The sequence below is a fragment of the Staurois parvus genome, unplaced genomic scaffold (assembly GCF_062004578.1).
Source record: "Staurois parvus isolate SC_StPar_1 unplaced genomic scaffold, SC_StPar_1.0 ptg000404l, whole genome shotgun sequence".
Classification (NCBI taxonomy): domain Eukaryota; kingdom Metazoa; phylum Chordata; class Amphibia; order Anura; family Ranidae; genus Staurois; species Staurois parvus.
In genome coordinates, this window is record NW_028318200.1 from 3,663,970 (window position 1) to 3,687,349 (window position 23,380).

A 23,380-nucleotide genomic window follows, 5' to 3' on the forward strand; every position below is an offset into this window, starting at 1 on the left:
TGTAGTTGTAGCCTGCATCAAGTCCATCCCCAAGTGCAGGAGCATTTGTGTTTGCTACCTAATTTGTAACTCTCATGGTTTTTTAAGGCCCAGTCATACTTCATGTGCCTTGTAGTAACACGTGTGTTAGCCTATGTTGTGTCATGTGTGTTTATAGCGCAAAAAATAAAAAATGTGCAGGCGATCAAATACCAGTGAAAGAAAGCTCAATTCGTGGGAAAAAAGGACATACATTTCATTTGGGTGCAGTGTTGCATGACCGCGCAATTGTCAGTTAATGGAACGCAGCGCCGTAATGCAAAAAATGGCCTGGTCAGGAAGGGGAGTAAATCCTCAAGAGGGCAAGTGGTTAACAACATGTTACATGTTACACCCATATTAGGGTACAAAATGTAACATGTTGCTAATTGCCAGTTCCCCACACCCCGAGTCTTCCCCTGTAACAATGGGTGGGGTTTCCTGTCCCCTACAGCTGCTGCCACATTTAAAATTGTCACAGTCCTGCATGCACAACCGTGTCAATAATTCACAGTGATCTGTGAATAAATTAATTATAAGTCCCGTCTGCCACTGTGGCAGAGTGACTTGTAGTTCTCAAAGACTGATCAGCACTGTTTACTTAGTGTCTGCAGGAGCCTGACATTGCACACACGATCCACTGATCACAGGTGCAATGCCAAGAAAAAAAATATTAAGTGTACTTTTTTTTTTACTTGCCAAAACATTTGCATTTATACTTTTTTACACAAAGGCGAACTTATCCTTTAACAAGTAGCAGTGCGTCACAATGCATTTCAATGCAGCATTTTCACCCAACATACACAATTGCAGTAGACTGGTGTGAAATGGGCCTAGTGGGATTTTAGCTTGTTATTTTCAATGGGCTCTTGAGGTTTTAGGGTATCCTTCAGCAGAATGGAATTTATGGTATTAATATGGTTGCCAAAAGATTTCTTGCCGTGAAGAAGTAAAAACCTCTCCCCTTTAGAAATAAAATAAGAAAGAATAATAATTAGACCAGTTATAGTGAGGTGAACCAAAAAGGCCAGTGGTATATATGTCTAGTACAGAATTTGCATGGTTCCACTCAATATCCACTATCCTAATGAGGAAAGCCCTTTAGTTTTTGGGATTTGTGATAGAATGAGACATGTAGGTACCTTCTAAGAAAGCTCTACTGTGCTTAGATCTAAAACCAAACCTTATATATCTTCAGGGTTAAAGACATGAATTTAAGAAGGGAAAATGTATTTATTTAAAAAAATGCTATTTATTATTTATGAGAATTGGAAATGGTAGAAAATCAAATTTCTTAGGAGGGAGGGGGAGGAGAGAGGATCTTAAGGAAAAAGGAAGGTCCTCTTTAAATGGTGCTTTATGTTTTGATCATCTCTAAGTTGTGTTATATAGTTAATTTATGGGCAGCATGTGAAGTACAATGCTATTAACTTGCTGTTTTTGCTTTCTTTTAAAGCTATGAATACAGTTCTGCTAAGTAACCTCTTCTCCCTACCAAGAATTGTGTATGCCATGGCTGAAGATGGACTTTTCTTTCAGTTTTTCTCCAAAGTAAACCCAACCACCAAAGTACCAGTCATTGGAATTGTGGTGTTTGGTATCCTGATGGCTCTACTTGCTTTGATTTTTGACTTGGAAGCCCTAGTGCAGTTTCTTTCTATTGGCACCTTGCTGGCCTATACCTTTGTTGCAGCTAGTATCATCGTATTGCGATTTCAGCAAGAGAAATGTGACACTTCAGCTGCAGGTGACCTAGAGCAAAGTCCTCAGCACCGAGAGCCTGGAATCAATACAGATAGGATCATTGGGGAGGAAATGAAGGAATACGAGTCTTTCTCTGATAAGCTTCAGTTGGTTGAAAGTCAGAAAAAAGCCAAAGAGCGTAGAGAAACTGGACACTTGAAAGCCGCCTTTGAACCATACCTTAGGTTCCTGAGTGACTGTTATCCTGGAGAGGTGGTCACTATTGCAGTTGTGACAATGATGGTCTCTGCCATCTGCTTGTGCTGCGTCTTGGTTTTTGGAAACAACCATTTACATCTTCCTACATGGAGTTTTTATCTTCTGCTTGTCATCTTCCTGATTGGGTTCCTCATCAGCCTGTTCTTAATCTGGGTCCATGAGCAGCAAAAGAAAACAAATACCTTTCAGGTAATCATGGGTCAGCAAACCCTTTTCAGTTCATATACTATACACTAATGCAGTGGTTCTCAACCTTCCTAATGCCGTGACCCTTTAATACAGTCCCTCATGTTGTGGTGACCCCCAATCATAAAATTATTTACCCAGTAATTATAATTCATGAGTGTCGTTTTACCTCCAATACTGCTGCTTTCAACACAGTATCTGCTTTTAACAGAGTAGCTGCTTTCAACACAGCAGCTGCTTTCTACACAGTAGCTGCTCTTTACACATCGGAAATATGTGTTTTCTAATGGTCTTAGGGGACCCCTGTGAAAGGGTCGTTTGACCCCCAAAGGGGCCGCGACCCACAGGTTGAGAAGCACTGCACTAATGCAATGATGTAAAACTACTAGTTTTGGTTTCCTTAAACAAATGCTGTACCTGAAAGAATGTTACAGATGGCAGGTGAAAGGACCTCAGAAGATCCTAACAATTGTGAGAATCCATCAGCATTTATCTTGTTGCTTGAAAGTCCAATGTTCAACATACAGGTCCCCTGCAACAGTAATTTTTAGCTTAGTAGTGGACCATACCATTTTCAACTAAATAATTGCAATCTGTGCCGTAGCTTCATCTTCACCAAGGGTAGGATTTTGTACTTTTTATGAGGATGAAATTACAATTAAGGTTGCACATTTGTGTGTACCTCCATTCACTTTCCCTCGAGAGTACTTGAGAATTGTTTTTGGAAGTTTTAAAGTAGAACTATAGGTAAAACCTTTTTTTTCATTTTGGATAAAGCAAGGGAGAGTTATAACCCCTGTCAGACTTCTTTTCACCATCTGCATCCCATTGCGGAAATGTCCCTTCACTTCCTGGCCTATAGCCAAACAGGAAGTTTACGGGGACACCAAGAGCAATAAAAAACTGACAGGGGTTCTAAACCCTCTCCACTCTGTCCACAACTGAAAAAAAATTGCCTTTAGTTATGTTTTTAAGCTTGGACTTGTAGAAATTTACTTGGGAAAATTGTAGTAAATCAAATTTTTTAATATGGATGTTGATCTAAAAAACAAAGTACCGCTTGATGCTCTGTAGCATCTTTACTTTCAGAAACATTCTAACATACTTAATTGTTTAGAATGATCGTTAGTATTCTATTACACTTTTATACAGATATTACTATTTTGAAAAAGTTTTATATAATATCAATGCATTTATCCTCCAATTATTTTAGTTTTCCAATACTGTACATTTTCATACTTCTCTTCGGTTACATATATGCACGGAGCTGCTAAAGGCACCCAAATAAGGCAGCCTCTTGGTCCATATTATCATGTGTAAATGTAGAATGCCTTATGTGTCACTGCAGCTTTATAAACTAAGACAATAAACAGACCTAGTCTGTCTTTTTGTTCAAAATGAAGATCAAAGAACAAGCACTATATGTTGTCTTGTATACTGCTTTAGACAATTTTAGTGCCTCTTGCCATTTCCATACAAATGTCCCATATGCCTAAATTTATGGACAGGAGATCTAACATACTGGGGGTGGATTTAAAAAAAAAGTGTTGTCAAGGGTTTCCACCATAAAAAGTGCCATGTAGCACCTCATATGTTCTGCACTGTGTCACTATGGCAGGCAACCTCTCTTTTATTTACCATAATCGTGACATCACAGAGCCAGTCCAGGCTTTGAAAAGATCCCAACCATATGGTCGGGATCCTCTCAGAAGCCTGGACCAGAACCTGGCCCAGCCTCTCAGCAATCCACCAAGAGCCTGAGGCAGCCGCACCCGCCCCTTCCACAGCCTAGCACTTCAGTGAGTGTTGGGGTGGCAGAGCAAAAAGCTGGAGGCTGAGAGTCACGGTGCTCTGTTCAGAGCGGAGAACTGAGCGATCAGCGGTGATTGATTGCTTAGTTCTCTGTACAGAGTTGGTGGGGGGCAGATGCAGCATCGGATTGATGCTGCGTCCACTTAGGTGAACATAATTTTTTTTTTTTCTAAAGGCCAAACTTCTCTTTTAATCATTATATTAAAATGTTCTGGCTTTATTAAATGAACTAAAATATTTTTATGTGAAGTTTTTAATAGAGTATTTGTCAACTTTAACCCCATAGGTCCCACTTGTACCTCTGATTCCAGCTTTGAGTATCCTGTTAAACATATATCTCATGCTTAAGCTGAACACTATGACATGGGTGCGATTCTCAGTATGGCTTGCTGTTGGTAAGTTTTTTTTTTATTCAGCTTTTTTTTCCACTTTCAACCCAGGTATATTTTTCTCCCTATTCAGGTCTATAGAGGGTGATTCTGTTATGAAAAATAGCCTTTTTAAAAGTCATGGTTAAGTCATAGTCATGTACTGTTGTTATGCGTGAACCAGACACATATACAACATGAATATTGTTTTACCATGGGCAGTTGTAAAATGCCACATTTTGGCCTCTAGATCAGTGGTCTCCAAACTGTGGCTCTGGTGCCAGATGCAGACCTTTATCCAGCCCTCGAGACATTATTCCTGCCACTGACACCAAGAATGTGGCATAATTCATGACACTGACATCAACAATGGGGCACTATTCCTCCTATTGACACCAACTCTTTCTCCTAATGCCAAAAATCGAGCATTGTTGACTCCCACTGGGCACAGTCCGGCCCCCCTAAAGTCTGAAGAGCAGTAAACTGGCCCTTTCTTTAGAAAATTTGGAGACCTCTGCTCTAGATACTGCTGAGGAGCAAGACAAACTATATCTTTGCAACAATAGATACAGTGTAACAATTCCAGAGAAGGCTAGATAGAACTGGCAAATTAATGTAACCATTACTTTTTTACCAATTCCCTCTATATTCTCTCAGAAACAATTGAGTACTGACGTGATACTTTTTTTATTTGCACTAACATACAATTTTGAGGACAAGCTTTCAGGGAATGTCCCCTTCTTCAGGTCCAAGCAGTACTGATCACAATGTTTTAGCAGAATGTTAGAAGAGATGTAGGGGATGGAAAAAAAAAAAGAGAACAGAGATAAGACACAGCAAAAGCAAAGTCTGGGGGGGGGGGGGTGGATACAACACTCACAGAGGCAGTCATGCTTGAGGTGATAGTCATAAAACTGTTGGATAATGATTGAGGAATCCCATGTCCAAATTCAGGCTGTTATCTCTTGTGTCAAATAGAATTATCATTCTTGGTTCAAAAGTTTTTCTTTCCTGAATGGTTTTGAAATTTCCTTTAAAAGCTAAAATATTGAGGTCTCCCAAAGTGTGGTCTGGTTGTGCGAAATGGTGTCCCACAGGTGTGCAAAAGTCATCTTCCCTATGTTCCTTGATGGTATGTCTGTGCAAATTCATCCTTGTTTGAATCACCTCAAGCTCTATATTCTCTATAGTAGTACTTTTTTAGTCTCCATAAAAATGCTCCCAGTATATTCACACAATATTGATAAATATGCTACAAGCCCTCTTCTAGAAGTAGGATTTCCTGACACATGGCTCTTAAAGAACCCTAGCGTGACCCCTCTCTAAGAATACATTGTGCCTCATTGCACCAGTGGAAGTATCATGACCTTAAGAATCATTTGACTTTTTCATCTGTATCTTTGTTGTGAATAGAGCTGTAGGACAAGATCAGAATACACCGGTCATTACACTAATATTATTTGTTAGAAGTGTACTCTCTTGAGTGTGTCATCTTCTGGCTTCACAATGGAAATTTTGAAATATTCATAAACTCATTTCATATCCATCCAAGTACATAAATATTTTACCGCTGCAAAATTAAAAATCACACCAAACATAGTGCTATGTCTTCCCATATAGTATTTACTGTGCATACAGGGCTCCGATATAGCAATAGTTACATGAGAAAATTAAATATTCAATAATAATAATGTTCGGTGGGCAATTCCCTCCCTCCAGAATGAAAATGCTGCTGTCCAAAGGTGTCTCTTGCTCCTTCATCCAGAGTGTAGGCATTCTAATACTGGAGGTATGTTACTGGCCAGATCACCAGGTGAAAAAAGAAAACAAATACAGCCACCACATCTGATTGATAGGCTGCAATATATTACTCTTTTGGTTTTGGGCTTAATCCCGCTTTAACTTTTGAACAATTTAAATTCTTAAATTTTGCGAGCTAAGGGCTAAACCCACCATCCCTACCCTCATCACCACCAAAAACATGTTAATTGGAATGTGACACCAAAATTGTTACTAATATAATAGTAGTATACACAAGTTGATTTTGAATATAAATAAATATATAATTATGTCTAACTATAATTAAAGTTGAACATATTTGGACAGGGTGCATTGAACATTTCATATACAAATTTAAGTGTACTTCATTGCACTTCACCAACTCTTGAATTTCCTCTCAGCATCAAAAAGCACGGTTTCACACAGTGGATTATTAACCACTTGACAGCATTCTACCATACTTAAGGAGGTAAGAGCCGTACTTCGCTCTTCTTCTGACAATGTTTCCTTGTATGCATAGAGCAATCATGTGGCCCTTGTAATAGCTTTCAGTTATTTTCTAGCTAAACAGAAGTAATGTTTTCTTCAGCCTTGTAATAAATAATTAAATAGCATAGACTTCTGTTGTCTTTGCCTATGCCATGCTACGAGGCAGAGCTGAGGAGCAGGTGAGCATGAGCCCTGAATGTATGTCCAGTTGGACAGATGAAGATTTCTCCTAAAAGAAAAAGAATCTGCACCAGGGACACATCATACTAACTATGAGTTATGTCCCTTCTGTTGATTTTTATATGTTTCTTTTTAGCTAAACTTGATCTTTAAACTAAAAATGAATGCCTGTTACTTTAAAATATTGATTTGCTTTAGCGGGGTTCCTTGGATGCCCACAGCTGACAGAGGACTCTTGAACTGGAGATCCTCTTTGACGTGGAGTACGCTTACCACGTGGGACAGACTGAATGTGGCAAGCCAGCTTGCCTCCAAGACTTCCCACTTGACGTCTTTAGGGGACTTTCCCTGGTTTTTACCAGGGGAGGGTGTTAATTTTTTTTTTGTGCTCCTTGGGAGCTGATGGGGGTGCTAATTTTGCCAACCCCCCCCCCCCCGCCCTCGAATACAGAATGTTTCCACTGGCTGAGTAGAGATACCGACAAATGCTGGACTTTCTTAGTAAGCTTGCTCCTAAGCTGTAATCACAGCGCACACTTTCTGCATTTGAGTCCATGTGCACAAAGCTTTCGGACTCTAGATATCTCCTCTTCCATATGTACAAATGTGTACTAGGCACCCACTTGGTATCTACCCCATATTATATCCAAGAATAGGAAAAGGAACTTGGATTGGAGTTTACTCCCCCTCAAATTCAGAAAATAATTAAATTGACTCATGTGTCCTTCGCTAGAACTTGTACTCAGGAATCATCCTATAAATTTCTTACTAGATGATATAAGAGCTCTCCCTTTTGGCCCAGATATTTCCAACTGCCGACGATGAAGGGGTAGCGGCCAACTGGGCACTTTCCTCCACCTTTGGTGGTTTTGCCCCAACATTAAGACCTTCTAAGAGGCAATCACTCCATGGGCTAAAAAAATTACCCCTAAACCGGTATCCAGCACCCTATTGCTATTCCTGTTCCATGACATCCCTCCTTCATCAAATCATACAAGAATAGTGTCATTCCCTGTCTGCTAAATGCAGCAAAATTCCTAATCCCACTCTATTGCAAACAGGTCTCTTGCCACTTGGTAACTGAGTGGCAAACACTATAATGGAATCAGAATGATGAGTACAATTGGCTAAAAACCAACAGGATAAATTTAGGGTTGAGTGGATTGGTTGGATGTATTACTCTGATGAGATACCTGATGCCTAAGTGCTATTTGGACTACGTCGAGCAACCCAGTTCTTTATACTCACCTGAACAAACACTACTGATACTTTTTATGTACCTGCTGACCTGGATTTAGTTCCTTAAGTTCCAGGTTTGTATGTTTGCTTCTACTAGTCTTTAGTACCACTATGGGTCATTTTCTACATGTACACTATTTGACATTATTTGCACAGTGGCTGTGCTACAAACACTTATAGTTTTGGTTGACATTCTACAATACTGTACTGCCTTTATGAAACATTTTTGGATGTATAGTACTAGATCATCTACCTCTTTGACTGCCTTTTTGCAACTGGATACTGAGCACTCTTCAGAAATCTGTACAATACTTATTGTTGCATTTGCCCTTTTTGATTTGTTTTTGTATTGTAAAATGCTAATAAATATCTGATTTCTTGTACCAGGTGTTTTTTTCCTGCTAGAGAAAATGTTGGCAGTTAACAGTCTTTCATTCAGGCCAGTCTTTTATTACTGCTGAGAAACACGCAGTATTATGCTTCATGCATTGTGAGTAGCAGCATACGACTCAGAAATGATAGAATGGATTAGAAAACAGATAGTCTTTTTGTAGCTACTAATGTCTTGGCATCTTTGCAGGAATAAATATAAATCCTTTTTCCTATGCTCTGTTTTTTTGCAGGGCTTATTGTCTACTTTGGTTATGGTATCTGGCACAGTAAAGAGAACTTGCGAGGACCGAAGAACCATGGGGTCACCGCACGCTATGTAGTGTTTCCAAACAGCAGCCTCGAAGAAACCGTGCAACAGGTCCAGCCAAACCTTCAGGACACCATGGGAAGGGCAGAGGTCTTAGATGAAGAAATCCAGAAGAGATGATACTTAAAGGTCTATTTTGACCCTACATGCTAGGAAACCCTTATGTTGTACAATCTCCTTCTCTGAAAGGAATTTACCATTTGCACTGAAAATCACATTAAACAAGTCTTGTATACTTGTACAAGAAAGCACAGAGAACATAATCAAGAGATATGTTTCTTCTACAGTTTGTAACCATTGGTATGTAAAGAAGCCTCACAAGCTAGATCTAACTGCACAAGAATGATGTATTGGTCATATGCATTTACATAATTAATGTGCCCCACAGATGTCTCTATATTGGGAAGACAGTCCTGAGCCCCACAACTGTCCTTATGTTGGAAAGACTGTCCTCTGCCCCATATCTTTCCTTAGATTTGAAAGCTTTAGGTACCCACTTTGCAAGATCTGACTAATCGAGACCTCAAAATCCAGCCATTAGACCTACTGGTGTTATGGGGAAGTATTATGTAGACTTGTTATGTTTTAATGAATTGTAGTTTCAGGGTTGTGGAAATTTTTTTTAAAACTACTTGTCCAAGGGACTAAATCGGGGTCCCAATATACTTGTCCCTCATGACCATTCACTTGCCCTGAAAAAATATATATTTTATTACCTCCCTGCCTTTCTCCAGCACTGCACCTGGGGACTAGCAGGGAGGGGAGAGACCTTGCAGTGTGATGAGCATTGATTGGGTGCTCATCAGGAAAGGACTCTTAATGCTCAGCAGAAGTGTATCTGCTAAGCGAGTAAATGAGGCACTGACCCCAATGAGATAAAAAACTGCGCATGTTCTGAAATCAGGGAAAACAAGCCGAGCGCCAAGCTGAAGAGGTACCTGAAGTCACTTAACGTTTTACAAACTGTGTTTAACAACACAGGCATGGGGTGCTACAGCTGCTGTCAAATTCTGTTACCTGCTGTGTATCCCCTGGGATCAGCACTGTTAACCTCTTCCCGTCCAGCCCATTGCCGATAAACTGCCGGATGGGAGCACTGCCGATGCGGGGGGAAGTTTCTAAAGCTCCCCGGGAGCGTGCAGCACTGTGAACTGTGACACAGATCGTTGTACGGGACCCCTATGTGAGGTCCCGATTCATGTGATCCCTGATTGTGAATCAGTGCTCACATGAACAGTAGTAAAGAAGATGTCACTTCCTGACATCAGTGTATACTACTTGTGAAATCTGTGAATGATCACAGAGGTCACATGGTACAAGGTTATTCACAACATGTACCATGTGACAAGCTGTGACCAATCACAGCTCTCACAGTATTTCTCAATCTCAGCCTTTATGGGTGTAAAAACAATCAGTGTAAAAAGAAAAAAAAATCTTCATCACCCCCCACAAGTAGTACATGGTGTCATGTATGGTGACACTGTACTGCTAGGGTGACAGTATGTAAAAAATAAATACATAAATAATATAATAAAAATAAATGTAAACATTTTTATTTTAAATTAGATTTTCTTTTTATAAACTAATTAAAAGTTATTTTTTTTTTTTTACCAAAAAGATAGCTGAATACAGTTTGGCCACGATTTGTTTGCAAAATTGTATAAGAAAAACACTTTTTTTTTCAAATTTTCGGTCTTTTTCATTTATTTAGCAAAAAAATAAAAATCTCAGTGGTCAATAAATACCACCAAAATAAAGTTGTATCTGTCTGAAAAAAATGCTAAACATTTCATATGGGTATGACTGCGCAATTGTCATTCAAAGTGTGATAGCGCTGAAAATGAAAATTGGCCTGGGCAGGAAGGGGGTGAAAGTGTCCGCACTAATAATGATGACCCATGCCTGTGTCCCCGCTTGGCTATGACGGCGCCCGAGCTTCTGAATGCCGACCATGAAAGTGCCTGTGTTGTAGCCCGGCATGTACGGAGCTAAGTGACTAGGTGCTTGGTTTTTTTTCCCTGATTCCAGCACATGCGCAGTTGATGCAGGGAACACAGATCTGCATAGGACACAGGTCTGCGTGGGATACAGATCTCCATAGGATACAGATCTTCGTAGGATACAGATCTTCATGCTATGTGAAGCCGTGCATGCTGTGTAGCAGTGAAGTGGTTAAATGTAGTGGGTTAGGACTGGTGTTTGAAGGCGGAGGAGAGGAAGGGGAAATACAGTGATCATCATCACACTCGCTTTGTTAAACATATCGCAGCAAATGCTTGTCCACGTTCATTGCTGACATTAAGCTGGGCTGGAACTTCTCATATCTCCCTGTACTAAGGTGCATGGCTCCCTGAGGCTGAATGTCTGCTTGCCCGGAGCAGGGCTAAATGTCAGAAAAAAAACACTTGCCCTGCACCAGGAACCGCATGTCCCGGGGGTCGGGCGATATGATTTGCACATTCCTGAGTTTGTAGTCATCCCAGAACAACTGCTTGTTTTGGGCCTAGGTTTTCAAAAATGTAGAAAGGGAATTTCTATATTGTTAATATTATTTATACATAATTTATGTACAACACTACGTTATGTAATAAAGACAAAAAACATACAAGGTCACTATTTACCAAATGTATATTTTCAGTTGATGAAAGTTAAGGTACGAAAGATTCTGCACTTCTAATATTTTTTCAATAAACAAGAAAAGCTTGCACAGTAGTGACAAAACATAGGAGCTATGTGAGTGATCACACTTTCTCTCTCTTTCTCTCTCTCGCAAAATTACCTTGATGTATTAAACTATATGCTTTTGCTGTCAAAATTGCCTTGAAGCAACCACCAACACTTCCAGAGCTCATTAGGTTTTATTGTGGTATCAAGGTAGATCCTGCTATACATCTGCTAAGAAACTTTGGTTTGTTACATAGTTAGTCTGGCTGAAAAAAGACAAAGTCCATCCAGTTCAACCATTAAAAAAAGAGGAATGCAAAAAACCTCAGCAAAGCATGATCCAATTTGCTCCTGCAGGGGAAAAGACTCCTTCCTGTACTGTCCTTGTGCTTATTTTGTGAAAAATACACATCAGAGATATATTGGCTAGAGTCTGATTGATGCTGCAATACACCCCTAATAAGCCTTGGAAGTAGTATGTGTGTGTGTGGTTTATTCAGTTCATCTCTGCTGAATTCTAGGGATGTTGTTCGTCTTGTGTGCCTTTCAGATATTGGCCTTGGATGGGTTGTATCTTTGATCATTTTCTTTTGCTGTCTCTAAAATACAGTGCTGTGAAAAAGTATTTTCCCCGGTCCTGATTTTATTTATATATTTACTTGCATATTTTTCACAGTTAAATTATTCAGATCATCAAACAAATTTTAATATGATAACCCAGGTAAATACAAAATTATTTCATTTATTTAGGGAAAAAAAGCTGCCCAAACCTGCCTGGAACCTGCCTGGCCCTATGTGAAAAAGTAATTGCCCCCGAAACCTAATATCTGGTTGTGCCACTCCTTGGCGGCAACAGCTACAATCAAGCATTCGCGATAACTGGCAATGAGTTCACATCACTGTGGAGGAATATTGGCCTACTCTTGACTAGGCCACTCCAAAAACTTAATTTTGCTTTTTTTTTTTTTTTTTTTTTTTTAACCATTCAGAGGTAAACTTGCTGGTGTGTATAACCCAACAGCACTTGAGTTAAGGGCACGAACTAATGGTCTGACATTCTCATTCAGGACTTGCTGGTAAAGCACAGAATTTATGGTTCCATCAATTATGGCAAGTCGTCCAATTCCTGAAGCTGCAAAGAGCATCACACTACCACCACCATGTTTGACTGTTGGTATGATGTTCTTTTTATGATGTTAGTTTTACGCCAGGTGTAACAGGATGCACATCTTCCAGAAAATTCCACTTTTTTCTCGTCATTCCACAGAATTCTTGGGGATAATCAAGATGTTTTTTGCCAGATGTTAGAGGACCCTTTGTGTTCTTTTTGATTAGCAGTGGCTTTCACCTTGGAACTCTCCCATGGATGCCATTTTTGCCCAGTCTCTTTCTTATTGTTGAATCATGAACACTGACCTTAATAGAGGCATGTGAGGCTTGCAGTTCTTTAGATGTTGTTCTGGGTTCTTTTATGACTGCCTGAATGAGTTGTTGTTGTGCTCTTTGAGTAATTTTGGTAGGCCGGCCACTTCTGGGAAGGTTCACCACTGTTCCAAGTTTTCTCCATTTGTGGATAATGGCTCTCACCGTGGTTTGCTGGAGTCCCAAGCCTTAGAAATGGCTTTGTAACCCTTTCCAGACTTATGCTTGTTAATTACTGTGTCATCTGTTCTTGAATTTCTTTAGATCATGGTACAATGTGTTGCTTTTGGAGATCTTTTTGCGTGCTTCATTTTATCAGACAGCTTTTAATTAAATGATTTCTTGATTCAACAGGTCTGGCGGTAATCATGGCTGGGTGTGGCAAGTGAAATTTAACTCCGCTTTCCAAAAAATGTGGTTAATGGTTAATCAAAGTTCATTCATTTTTTAGCAAGGGAAGGGGGGGGGGGAGCAGTTACTTTTTCACATAGGGCTAGGCAGGTTTAGACAGTTTTTTTCCCTTAATAAATCAAATAATAATTTAGAAACTGCATTTTATATTTACTCGGGTTATCTTTGTGTAATAAAATTTTGTTTGATGATTGGAATCATTTAAGTGTGACAAATATGCAAAAAAAAAAATCAGGAAGGGGGCAAATATTTTTTACAGCATTGTAGCTATTAAATTATGTGATTTTGGCACATTTTTTTTCTCCATGTGGCCATGGGACAGGCCGATGCAAACTTGATTTATAGCAGAGAATACAGCCTAAAATATAGCAAATTTATTCAATGTGTTCCTTATTGACGCATTCAGCTTAGTGGTTTAGTTGAAATGGAAGGTTCAGTGTGAGCTTCAAATCAAGAAATGATGATAAAAGCATGTACTGGATCTCACAGTATTGACTTTCTTTGTCTTAAAAAATCATTACCCATTGTTGTACAAATATTGATGTAGAATAGATCGCTACCATGACCTTTAAATTATAGGAACAATTATAGAATTCTATAATGGTTTTCATTACAAATCACAATTTTATAGTGAGCTGTAGAAAAATGTGTAAGTAAAATTTGGCCAGCACAAATCACAGATTCTATAGACCATTCGTATACCATTTGGTGGACTAACACTTGTACTTTTATTCACAATGAAGCTATGTCAACTGTTATGCAAAAATGTAAAGTCACCAGCATTCCGAATTAAATGTCTTTCATGTGTTTATTGCGCAGATAGTGTCACAAAAGGTATAAGAAATCAAATTTCGAGGCCTCGCAGGGTCCCATCCAAAGGACCCTGCGAGGCGCCCAAAATATCTGTTGCTTCTGCCTTATGTGATGCTGTCATCACAATAAAAACGTAGAATGCATTTATTTGAAGTGCTGATGACTTTGCATATTGTTCTGGCATGGCAGCACCTGAGCCATTTACTTTGAGCATCCACCATTAAAGGTTGAGTACTGTGAGGAAGGCAGCTTCTATTTGGCTTTATGGGGTTGATTTAATAAAATTGGAGAGTGCAAAATCTGGTGTAGCTGTGCATTGTAGCCAATCAGCTTCTAGCTTGTTCAATTAAGTTTTGACAAAAAATCCTGGAAGCTGATTGGTTTCTATGCACAACTGCACCAGATTTTGCACTCTCCAGTTTTAGTAAATCAACCCGTATATATCTACTGTTCTGTCATTTAACAAATAGTACACAGTGATCATTTTATACTGAAAATTCTACCATACTTAGCAGAATGTTAAATATGTCTGCATGTAAGACATTAATAGTGACTAGCTAGGATTTGTATCAATGTGTCATTGTTCTGTGTTGGTTTAGAGGTCCACAAGACCAGGACCACAGGTTGTACGTCTCTGGACTAAGGTAGTTACTATTTGCGGTATATCAGAAATATCGGTATTACGCTGAGTAAATATTACTATATCATAAATAAAATAGAAATTATTTTTTTTTTGGGTGTAAGACCTTGCAGTGATTTTTTTTGGGGTGCAGGTCATTGTTCTATTACTGTAATTTCAGAAGGTTGGCATAACCAAACATAGGAGTACCGAAGAATGGGAACTTGTTTAGAGGCAGATACAGAGTTGTAAGTCGCGGTCGAACATTTCCTGTTTTTAAATGTATAAGATAAAGCTATTCTGTTCAAGAAATGTATAGTTTCATTTGAAGGTATTTATAGTGGTCATTAGCATGTTATATGGTATAGCAAATGTTCGAATGGTATATTTATTCATGATTATTTGACTAGGAGCAATCTTGATTCCTACACATGCATCTGCTTTGTCCATATCACAGATAAAGCATTATATTACTTGATAAGCTGTGTGTCCTGACCCTCCGTTGATAAGGATTTTAAATCGGTTTTACTAGCTCCAGCTGTGCCATGTGCTTCCTTTTATTTTTTTTGTTGAACTGCAGGGATAATGAGCCTGTACCCGATTACATTCAGGAACCCTAGCGGGGGTTCCCGGTTATTAGCTGCAGAAGGCAGGTCAATTAAAAGCAATAGAAGGCTGCTGGCTCCCGCAGCTAATAGCTGCCGCTTGCATGTAAACACTCATGTAGCGATCACTTGTGAGTGATTGGCCCTGGATGCAGAATTTCTGCGGTATTTTAATTGATGACGATTCACTTGTTTACAATCCCTTGTACCTAGATCGCTCACAAATTGATGTGTATGGCCACCCTAAAGCTGAAGTTTCGAAAAAAAATATCCTTTGCAACTTTGGTCACATCAGTTCCTGTAATGAAGTATATCCCACATTGAGACATCCGTGCAGTGAAGATTTCTTCAAGATCCAGCTGCTTGGCCAACATGGGAAATACTAACCTACTTCTTTATTTACATAAATGATGTGACTAAACATGTAGAGATTTGTTTTTAGTTATAGCTAAAGTTCAACTTTAAAGGTAGAAGTAGGACAAGAGTGGAAAATGAAGAGTGGACACTGGGCACGTAGTAAGAGGAAGACAGTTGTGACTGGATGGAAAGTGCAGAGGAAGATGAGACCAAAAACTGGGCCTTGAGGTAAAGGAAAGCAGGTGCAAAGTAGAAGAAAATAGATTTCTTATTTCCAGTAAGTGATTTTAAAATACCAATGCTGGTAATTAGTGTCCAAAGTAAAGATTTAGATATATGGACAATTTTTTCCTTGAAACTATAATTCAATAGTTCATTATTTTGGACAAAATTATGGAAACACCAAGTGTAAAAAATAAATAATATAATATGGTGTTGGACTGCTTTTTGGCATCCACAACGGCCTGAATTCTCCTGTGAATTGACAAATATACAGTGCCTTGAAAAGGTATTCATACCCCTTGAAATTTTCCACATTTTGTCATCTTACAACCAAATGTTAAAATAGTTTTCAAAATCTGAAAAGTGTGGCATGCACTTTGTAGAACTACCTTTCCCTGCAATTACAGCTGCAAGTCTTTTTTACAAATAAATATCTGAAAGGTGTGGCGTGGAACCAGTTGCCTTCAGAAGTCACCTAATTAGTAAATAGAATCCACCTGTGTGTAATTTAATCTCAGTATAAATATATCTTTTCTGTGAAGCCCTCAGAGGTTTGTTAGAGAACATTAGTGAACAAACAGCATCATGAAGGCCAAGGAACACACCAGACAGGTCAGGGATAAAGTTGTGAAGAAGTTTAAAGCAGGGTTAGGGTATAAAAAAAAAAAATATCAACCTTTGAACATCTCACGGAGCACTGATCAATCCATCATCCAAAAATGGAAAGAGTATGGCATAACTGCAAACCTACCAAGACATGGCCGTCCATCTAAACTGACAGGCCGGGCAAGGAGCACATTAATCAGAGAGGCAGTCAAAAGGTCCATGGTAGCTCTGGAGGAGCTTCAGAGATCAACAGCTCAGGTGGGAAAATCTGTCCACCGGACAACTATTAGTCGTGCACTCCACAAATCTGGCCTTTATGGAAGAGTGGCAAGAAGAAAGCTATTGTTGGAAGAAAGCCATAAGAACCATTTGCAGTTTGTGAGAATATGGGGACACAGAAAACATGTAGAAGAAGGTGCTCTGGTCAGATGAGACCAAAATTGAACTTTTTGGCCTAAAAGCAAAACTCTGTGTGGCAGAAAACTAACACTGCACATCACCCTGAACACACCATTCCCACCCAACATAGTGATGGCAGCATCATGTTGTGGGGATTCTTTTCTTCAACAGGGACAGGGAACCTGGTCAGAGTTGATGAGAAGATGGATGGAGCCAAATTCAGGGCAATCTTAGAAGAAAACCTGTTTGAGTTTGCAAAAGACTTGAGACTGGGGTGGAGGTTCACCTTCCAACCGGGCAACGACCCAAGGCTACAATGGAATGATTAAATCAAAGGATATTCATGTGTTAGAATGGCCCAGTCAAAGTCCAGACTTAAATTCAATTGAGAATCTGTGGCAAGACTTGAAAATTGCTGTTCATGGATGCCCGCCATACAATTTGACAGAGCTTGAGCTATTTTGCAAAGAAGAATGGGCAAAAATGTCACTCTCTAGATGTGCAAAGCTGGTAGAGACATCCCCAAAAAGACTTGCAGCTGTAATTGCAACGAAAGGTGGTTCTACAAAGTATTAACTTGGGGGGCTGAATACAAATGCATGCCATGCTTTTCACATATATATTTGTCAGAAATTTTGAAAACCATTTATCGTTTTCCTTCCACTTCACGATTATGTGCCATTTTGTGTTGGCCTATCACATAAAATACCAATAAAATACATTTATGTTTATGGCTGTAATATGACAAAATGTGGAGAGTTGCAAGAGGTATGAATACTTTTTCAAGGCACTATAAGTCTTGGATGGTGAATAATGAAATCTGATACCACTCTTCATGCTGAAGGCGGAAGATGAGCCCGAACCTTGTTCTCCAAAATTGACCATAGTGGCTCTATGATATTGAGGTCTGGCAACTGCGACACCCAGGAAAGGTGTGAGACTCCACCTGCTTGCTCGTCAAACCACAATTTGACAACACCAGCTGTGGAAATCCAAGCATTTTTGTCTTGGTAAATGGCACAGTCTTTGGGAAACAATGTCTGCACCATGGGGTGCACATGGGCTGCCAAAATGTGTACATAGTTACTGGCAGTGACTTTACCTTTCAAGGTGATGATGGGGCCTGCAGAATACCAAGATATGGCTGCCCACACCATGATTGCTCCGCCACCATGCTTTACCACTGGCACAAGACAGTCCTGGTCGTAAGCTTGGGACAGTGTTTGCCACACCTAAATATGCCTCGTGGTTGGGAACAGTGTGAAGCTTGATTCATCAGACAGTCTTCCATTGATTGATGGTCTACAATTTTTAGGTGTTGCGCCACTCTCTCCTCTTCTGAGCATTAATATTGGTTATCAGTGATTTGGCAATTGCAGCAAAATGTTTTGCTTATGGAGTTCCCTCCGCACAGTTTGTGTGGACACAGGCTTTGGAAGACAGAGATTGAGCTCCACAGTCACTTTTTAGAGTAGTTGTTTTCTTATTCCTGGTCACAATCCTGCGCAATGTCCTTTTGTCTCTTTTGGTCAGTTGACGTTTTCCCGGAAACTGTATATGCCGTCATAACCTTTGATACTGTAACTTGCGACACGGCAAATAAATTGGCAACTTCAGTCACAGAGGCGCCAGCTAAGCGGGCACCAACAATTTGCCCTCTTTGAAACTCAGTAAGCTCTGATATGGCTCCGTATTACTATCAGCACATGCAGTAAATGATGAAAGTGAGGCTTCCCACTTGTTAGCTAGGTGTCTCATCACACAGCGGAAGCAAAAGGATGTTGCATCACTTCCACTTTTAACACAAAACATGTCGGCTCTTTCACATTTGCAAATCATATAGTTTTTCCATATTTTTGTCCAACCCTTGTATTTTGTGTATTTCTTTGATTCTGAATGTGTCATGCATTCTGGATAGCTCATATAAAAATAAGGTTGAAAAGTTCAGTTTTTGCTATATGAGATGAATAATGCATTCAGCCCAGAGATGAGCCAGTGTCTGCGTGTTTGAGCCCTGCTTGTACTGTAGCATACACAGACATACATACTATTCTAGGCTGTACCTGCTTGGTGGTTGAGTGCTACTGAAGCTCTTTTGTGCAGCTACAATTCCAGTTATAATTATCTTCAGTGAAAGGGAAGTCCCTTTTTTTGTTATCTAGCTTAAATTATCATTTAAAAACATAAAAAAATGTTTATAATAAGACACATTGGAGCTGGGGATGATGTAGGAGGCTTCATGCTGACCGCTGAGATCAGAAGACTTGGCAGCCATAGTGGGCAAGAGGATAGCTTTGAGGAAAGGTGGGGACTGCTCAACACCCCCAAACCTCAGATCCCTAGGGATAAGCAGGCTAATTCAGCAAAAAAGAAGGGTGGGTGGGTGTGTGAAGTAGGTTTTGTATGTGTGTAAGACCTCTGCCTGTAGTTTTACATGCAAACCACACAGAACCAGGCTATGGAGTCTTTTCATGCATCTGCATTGCAGTGGTGTGTCAGCTGAACTGGACCCATTCCTGCCAATGACCAGTGTGTGTGTGTCTTTCTTTGAACTTCTGCTTTCCCAGCACTCCCGGACAATAGAACCGATGGTGGACCACACAGTACTCTCCAGTAGATACACAGAATCCTTCAACATAACATGACACACAGACTGACACACAGATTTCACTTGCAGACACATGAGTTGACATCAGTTTTTATACGCGTTTCAGTGAGTTTTATACATGTTTCAGATTCCTGCGCAGAAAAAATCCTGCGCAGTTATAATCTATTGTACAATCTCCTTTAGAGCTCCCAACAGTCATATAGTGCAAGGGCCTACCTGATTAGAGAGGTTGAATGGAAGGTTTAGCTATGTCCTCATAAAACATAGATTTAGTAAATGTAAAGACTGTAAAAAGATCTCATAGATTGTAACATGTATGGTGACCCTCACAGTTATCTAAGTAGGGAGGACAGAAATGGTTGGTGTGTCATATTAGGTAACAGAACCTTTACTGGAGGGTTTGAAGCCATAACTGAATGCAAGAAAAAAATAATATTGTTTATTTACATGATTTTAAAAATGGCTGCTGCCAGTGCACACACCATCAGGCACACTTTCGTTGGAAGCGTCATCTCAGTAAATGTGACTGCAAGGTGAACATCAACGTGGCACAGCGCATGTGCAAGTCACTATGAGGCTTACTCATGCTACCACAAGCAACCAATCAGACTTCGTGCTTTTTCAACTCTGCACTGCAGAGATATTTGATAGCTGATTGCACACATTTCATACATGCTCCTATACGCCAACTGGACATAACATTATGACCTCCCATCTAATAATGAGTAGAGTCGTCGTCGTCCCCCCCCCTTGTAACCAAAACAGCCCTGACCTGTCAAGACATGGGTGCCAGTAGACCTCTGAATGTATATTAAAGTATCTAGCACCAAGCCATCAGTAGCAGATCCTTTAAGTTGCGAGGTGGGGCCTCCATGGATCAGACATTTTTTTTTCCAGCACATGCTTGATTGGACTGAGATGTGAACAATGTGGAGGTCAAGTCACCCCCTCAAACTCATTGTGTTTCTCAAACCATTTTTGAACTATTTTTGCAGTGTGGCAGGGCACATTATCCTGCTGAAAGAGTCTACTGCCATCAGGGAATACTGTTTCCATGAATGGGTATACTTGGTCAGCAACATTGTTTTAGGTAGGTGGTATGTGTCAAAGTAACATCACCATGAATTACAGGGCCCAAGGTTTTCCAGCAGAACATTGCCCAAAGCATAACACTGCCTTTGTCTTCTTGCCTCCTTCCCATACTGCATCCTGGTGCCATCTCTTCCCCAGCACATGCCCAGCCATCCACATGATGTCATAGAAACTGTGATTCATCAGACCAGGCCACCTTCTTCCACTGCTCCTTGGTCCAGTTATGATGATCAGATGCTCATGTGCAACATGGGCACCCTGACCCGTCCTGCAGCTAAGCAGTCCCATACACAGCAAACGGTGATACCCATTTTTTTTTTCTTTCAACACATTAACTTCAGGGACATGTCAGAGGTCATAAAGTTATAGCTGATGGGTGTATATGCTGTGGTTGGTGTTAATTATTATATATAGGTTCAGTAAGATAATTCTAATTATGAAGTGGGACCAAAAGTGTTGAACATGCAGATGAGTTTTTTTGAAGAATACTCTTGATAGTACACTCACAGCATGTTTACAAAGCTCAAAGAACTGTAGAAATATCTGTTCTCTGTTCACTTTTTCTGCTGGTTTGATTTTTAAATGCACATCTAATATTGAGCAACCAGTACTTTACTCTCTGAAGCTTTTTTCTCTAGCTGGTATAGAAAGGACTGTGTACTCAATGAACTTATGAACTGGCTTTATTCATGTGATATCAATATCACAATAATCTAATCATGCAGTTATATCATTGTATTCAGTGCTTATGGCAACATGGGAGGAAAACAGCTTGTATTTTTGTATCAACTTATTTTCCTTTCTTTCGAAAAAAGTGCTCATCTTAAATGCTCTATTTCCTAAAATGTATCACTTTTTTCCTGTTTGGTTTTAATGTACAGTGATGTATTTATTTAACAGAAAATAGATAATAAATGTTTTGAGATGCAAATCTGAGTGCATGTCTTTAATTTATACTTCAATGTTTTTTTATTAAGTTTAGAAACCAGCATACAAAGGAATATAGCCCACAATTGTGGGTTGCAGGATTCCAAACCATAAGTCTATACACTAAAGAATGATACAAACAATAAAGTAACAGTGAAGAAACAAACTTGAGTTGTCAAGCATAAAACCAAACATTCCCTCAGGTACATGCTAGAGGCCAAGACAAAGTCCCTAGGCATCAATAATTCGACTTAAAATATGCAGTGAAAATAAAGCATTTCTAAACCTATTCAAGCTTAAGTCAGATATTGTATCAGTATATATTGCACCAAGTGGGATGTCGGAATCAATACTAAAAAAAAGCCAAAACAATAGTCTGAAATAAAAAGGAAGGAAAATAAAGAAAAGGAAGAGTAGAGTAAAGGAGGGTCAGCCAGGAGTCTGCTAGGTAACAGAAAGAAATCGAATCCATGGCTCCCACGTACTATCAAATTTAGAAGCATTGTTATTAAGAATACTACTAAGCTTATCATTAATCATGATCCAATTGAGTTTATTTTTAACATAGTCAAGGGGTAATGCCAATCGCTTCCAGTATTTGGCTATCCTGATTCTCGCCGCCAAGAGAATGTAAAGAATTTAACCGATTTCTTGGGGATGTCTGCAGGCAATTGCTGAAATAGGGCTACCTCAGGGGACCTATGAATGTTGACTCCTGTCACTGAGTAGAGAAAATAAAACAAAAAAATGGATCCAAAATCTAGTCACCACAGGACACCTCCACCAAGTATGGTACATTGTGCTCTCCAGTCTGCACTGTCGAAAACAGGAAGGTGATGCGGTGGGGCATATTTTAGCAAGACGCGTAGGGACTAGGTACCAACGAAGGAGCATTTTATAGTTAGATTCAATAAATGTGATATTAATAGAGATTTTAGATAAAGCATTAGGCATGTCTTTAATTTAATTTGTTTACCTATTAACATATTGTACATACATGTGAAGTTGTTTAGTAAATTGGCTGACTTTGCCCTTCCTCTCCCTTAGTCCTCATTGGCACGTAAGCTTACTAATCCCTGTGTGATAGAGTAAAATTCTGATGCTTTTAGGAGCCAGGGAAGCCACATGTACTATGTACAGCCACCAGGACATCACACATTGATGACGAAACACATAGGGTTTCCCTCTCAAACTGATAAGTTTGAGAGCGCTGGTCACTTCTATCATTACCATCTCTTTCTGTGAGGGGAACAGATTGACTCCAACTGCTAAGGATCATTATTTACTATATTTTGTTTGTGTTTAAAAAAAGAAGGGAGGTTCCAGCACACTGTTTAAAAATATTCGTTAAACACCTGCAGGCTGAATTAAAAAGATTCCTCTACTGCGCTATACAGTGCAGATGGATGAATCTCCCGTGCCTACTTTATTTTGTCAGCTTTCCCTGCTGCCTTTTAAAATAGTTGGATAGCCACTGCATTTGAACGGATGTAGCCACTTTTTGGCCAATGATCTTCCACCTGCTGTGACGGACCGCCTGGCACCCCGCTTGAGTGCCTCCGTCAAAGAACTGCTTCCTCGCCGCTGGGACACAAGACCAAGGCATTATAGCTGGGCACTGCACCCAAAGGACTAGACGACCCTATCTTAGGTGCAACTGGAACCCTTTATTGAACAGAAATACAGGTTTTATACACTTCAGAAATAGGGGCAGTCCCACATGAACAATAAAAACAAATATTACACATTAGGATAAACATCCCACACTGATTACATTACAGGGTAAAGCCAACACCAGGCTAATCCCATCATTTAGGAAACTCCAGGAGGACTAGTCAACAGACAGAAACAATAGGTGACTCAATTAAGTCAATTACCATGGGAGAAAGACTCAGTGACCAC

At 39.7% G+C, this 23,380-nt stretch overlaps 1 protein-coding gene across 1 annotated transcript in view; it reads left to right on the forward strand.

The window, feature by feature from the left end:
• SLC7A4 (solute carrier family 7 member 4) overlaps positions 1-21,482 on the forward strand; it is a 53,372-nt gene extending 31,890 nt beyond the window's left edge. Inside the window, exons 3-5 of the mRNA XM_089686662.1 lie at positions 1,475-2,169; positions 4,265-4,373; positions 8,657-21,482. Of these exons, the coding sequence (XP_089542788.1) occupies positions 1,475-2,169; positions 4,265-4,373; positions 8,657-8,853 (1,001 nt within the window). The 3' untranslated portion in view covers positions 8,854-21,482. The remainder of the gene's footprint in view (positions 1-1,474; positions 2,170-4,264; positions 4,374-8,656) is intronic.
• Positions 21,483-23,380: the final 1,898 nt, after the last annotated feature.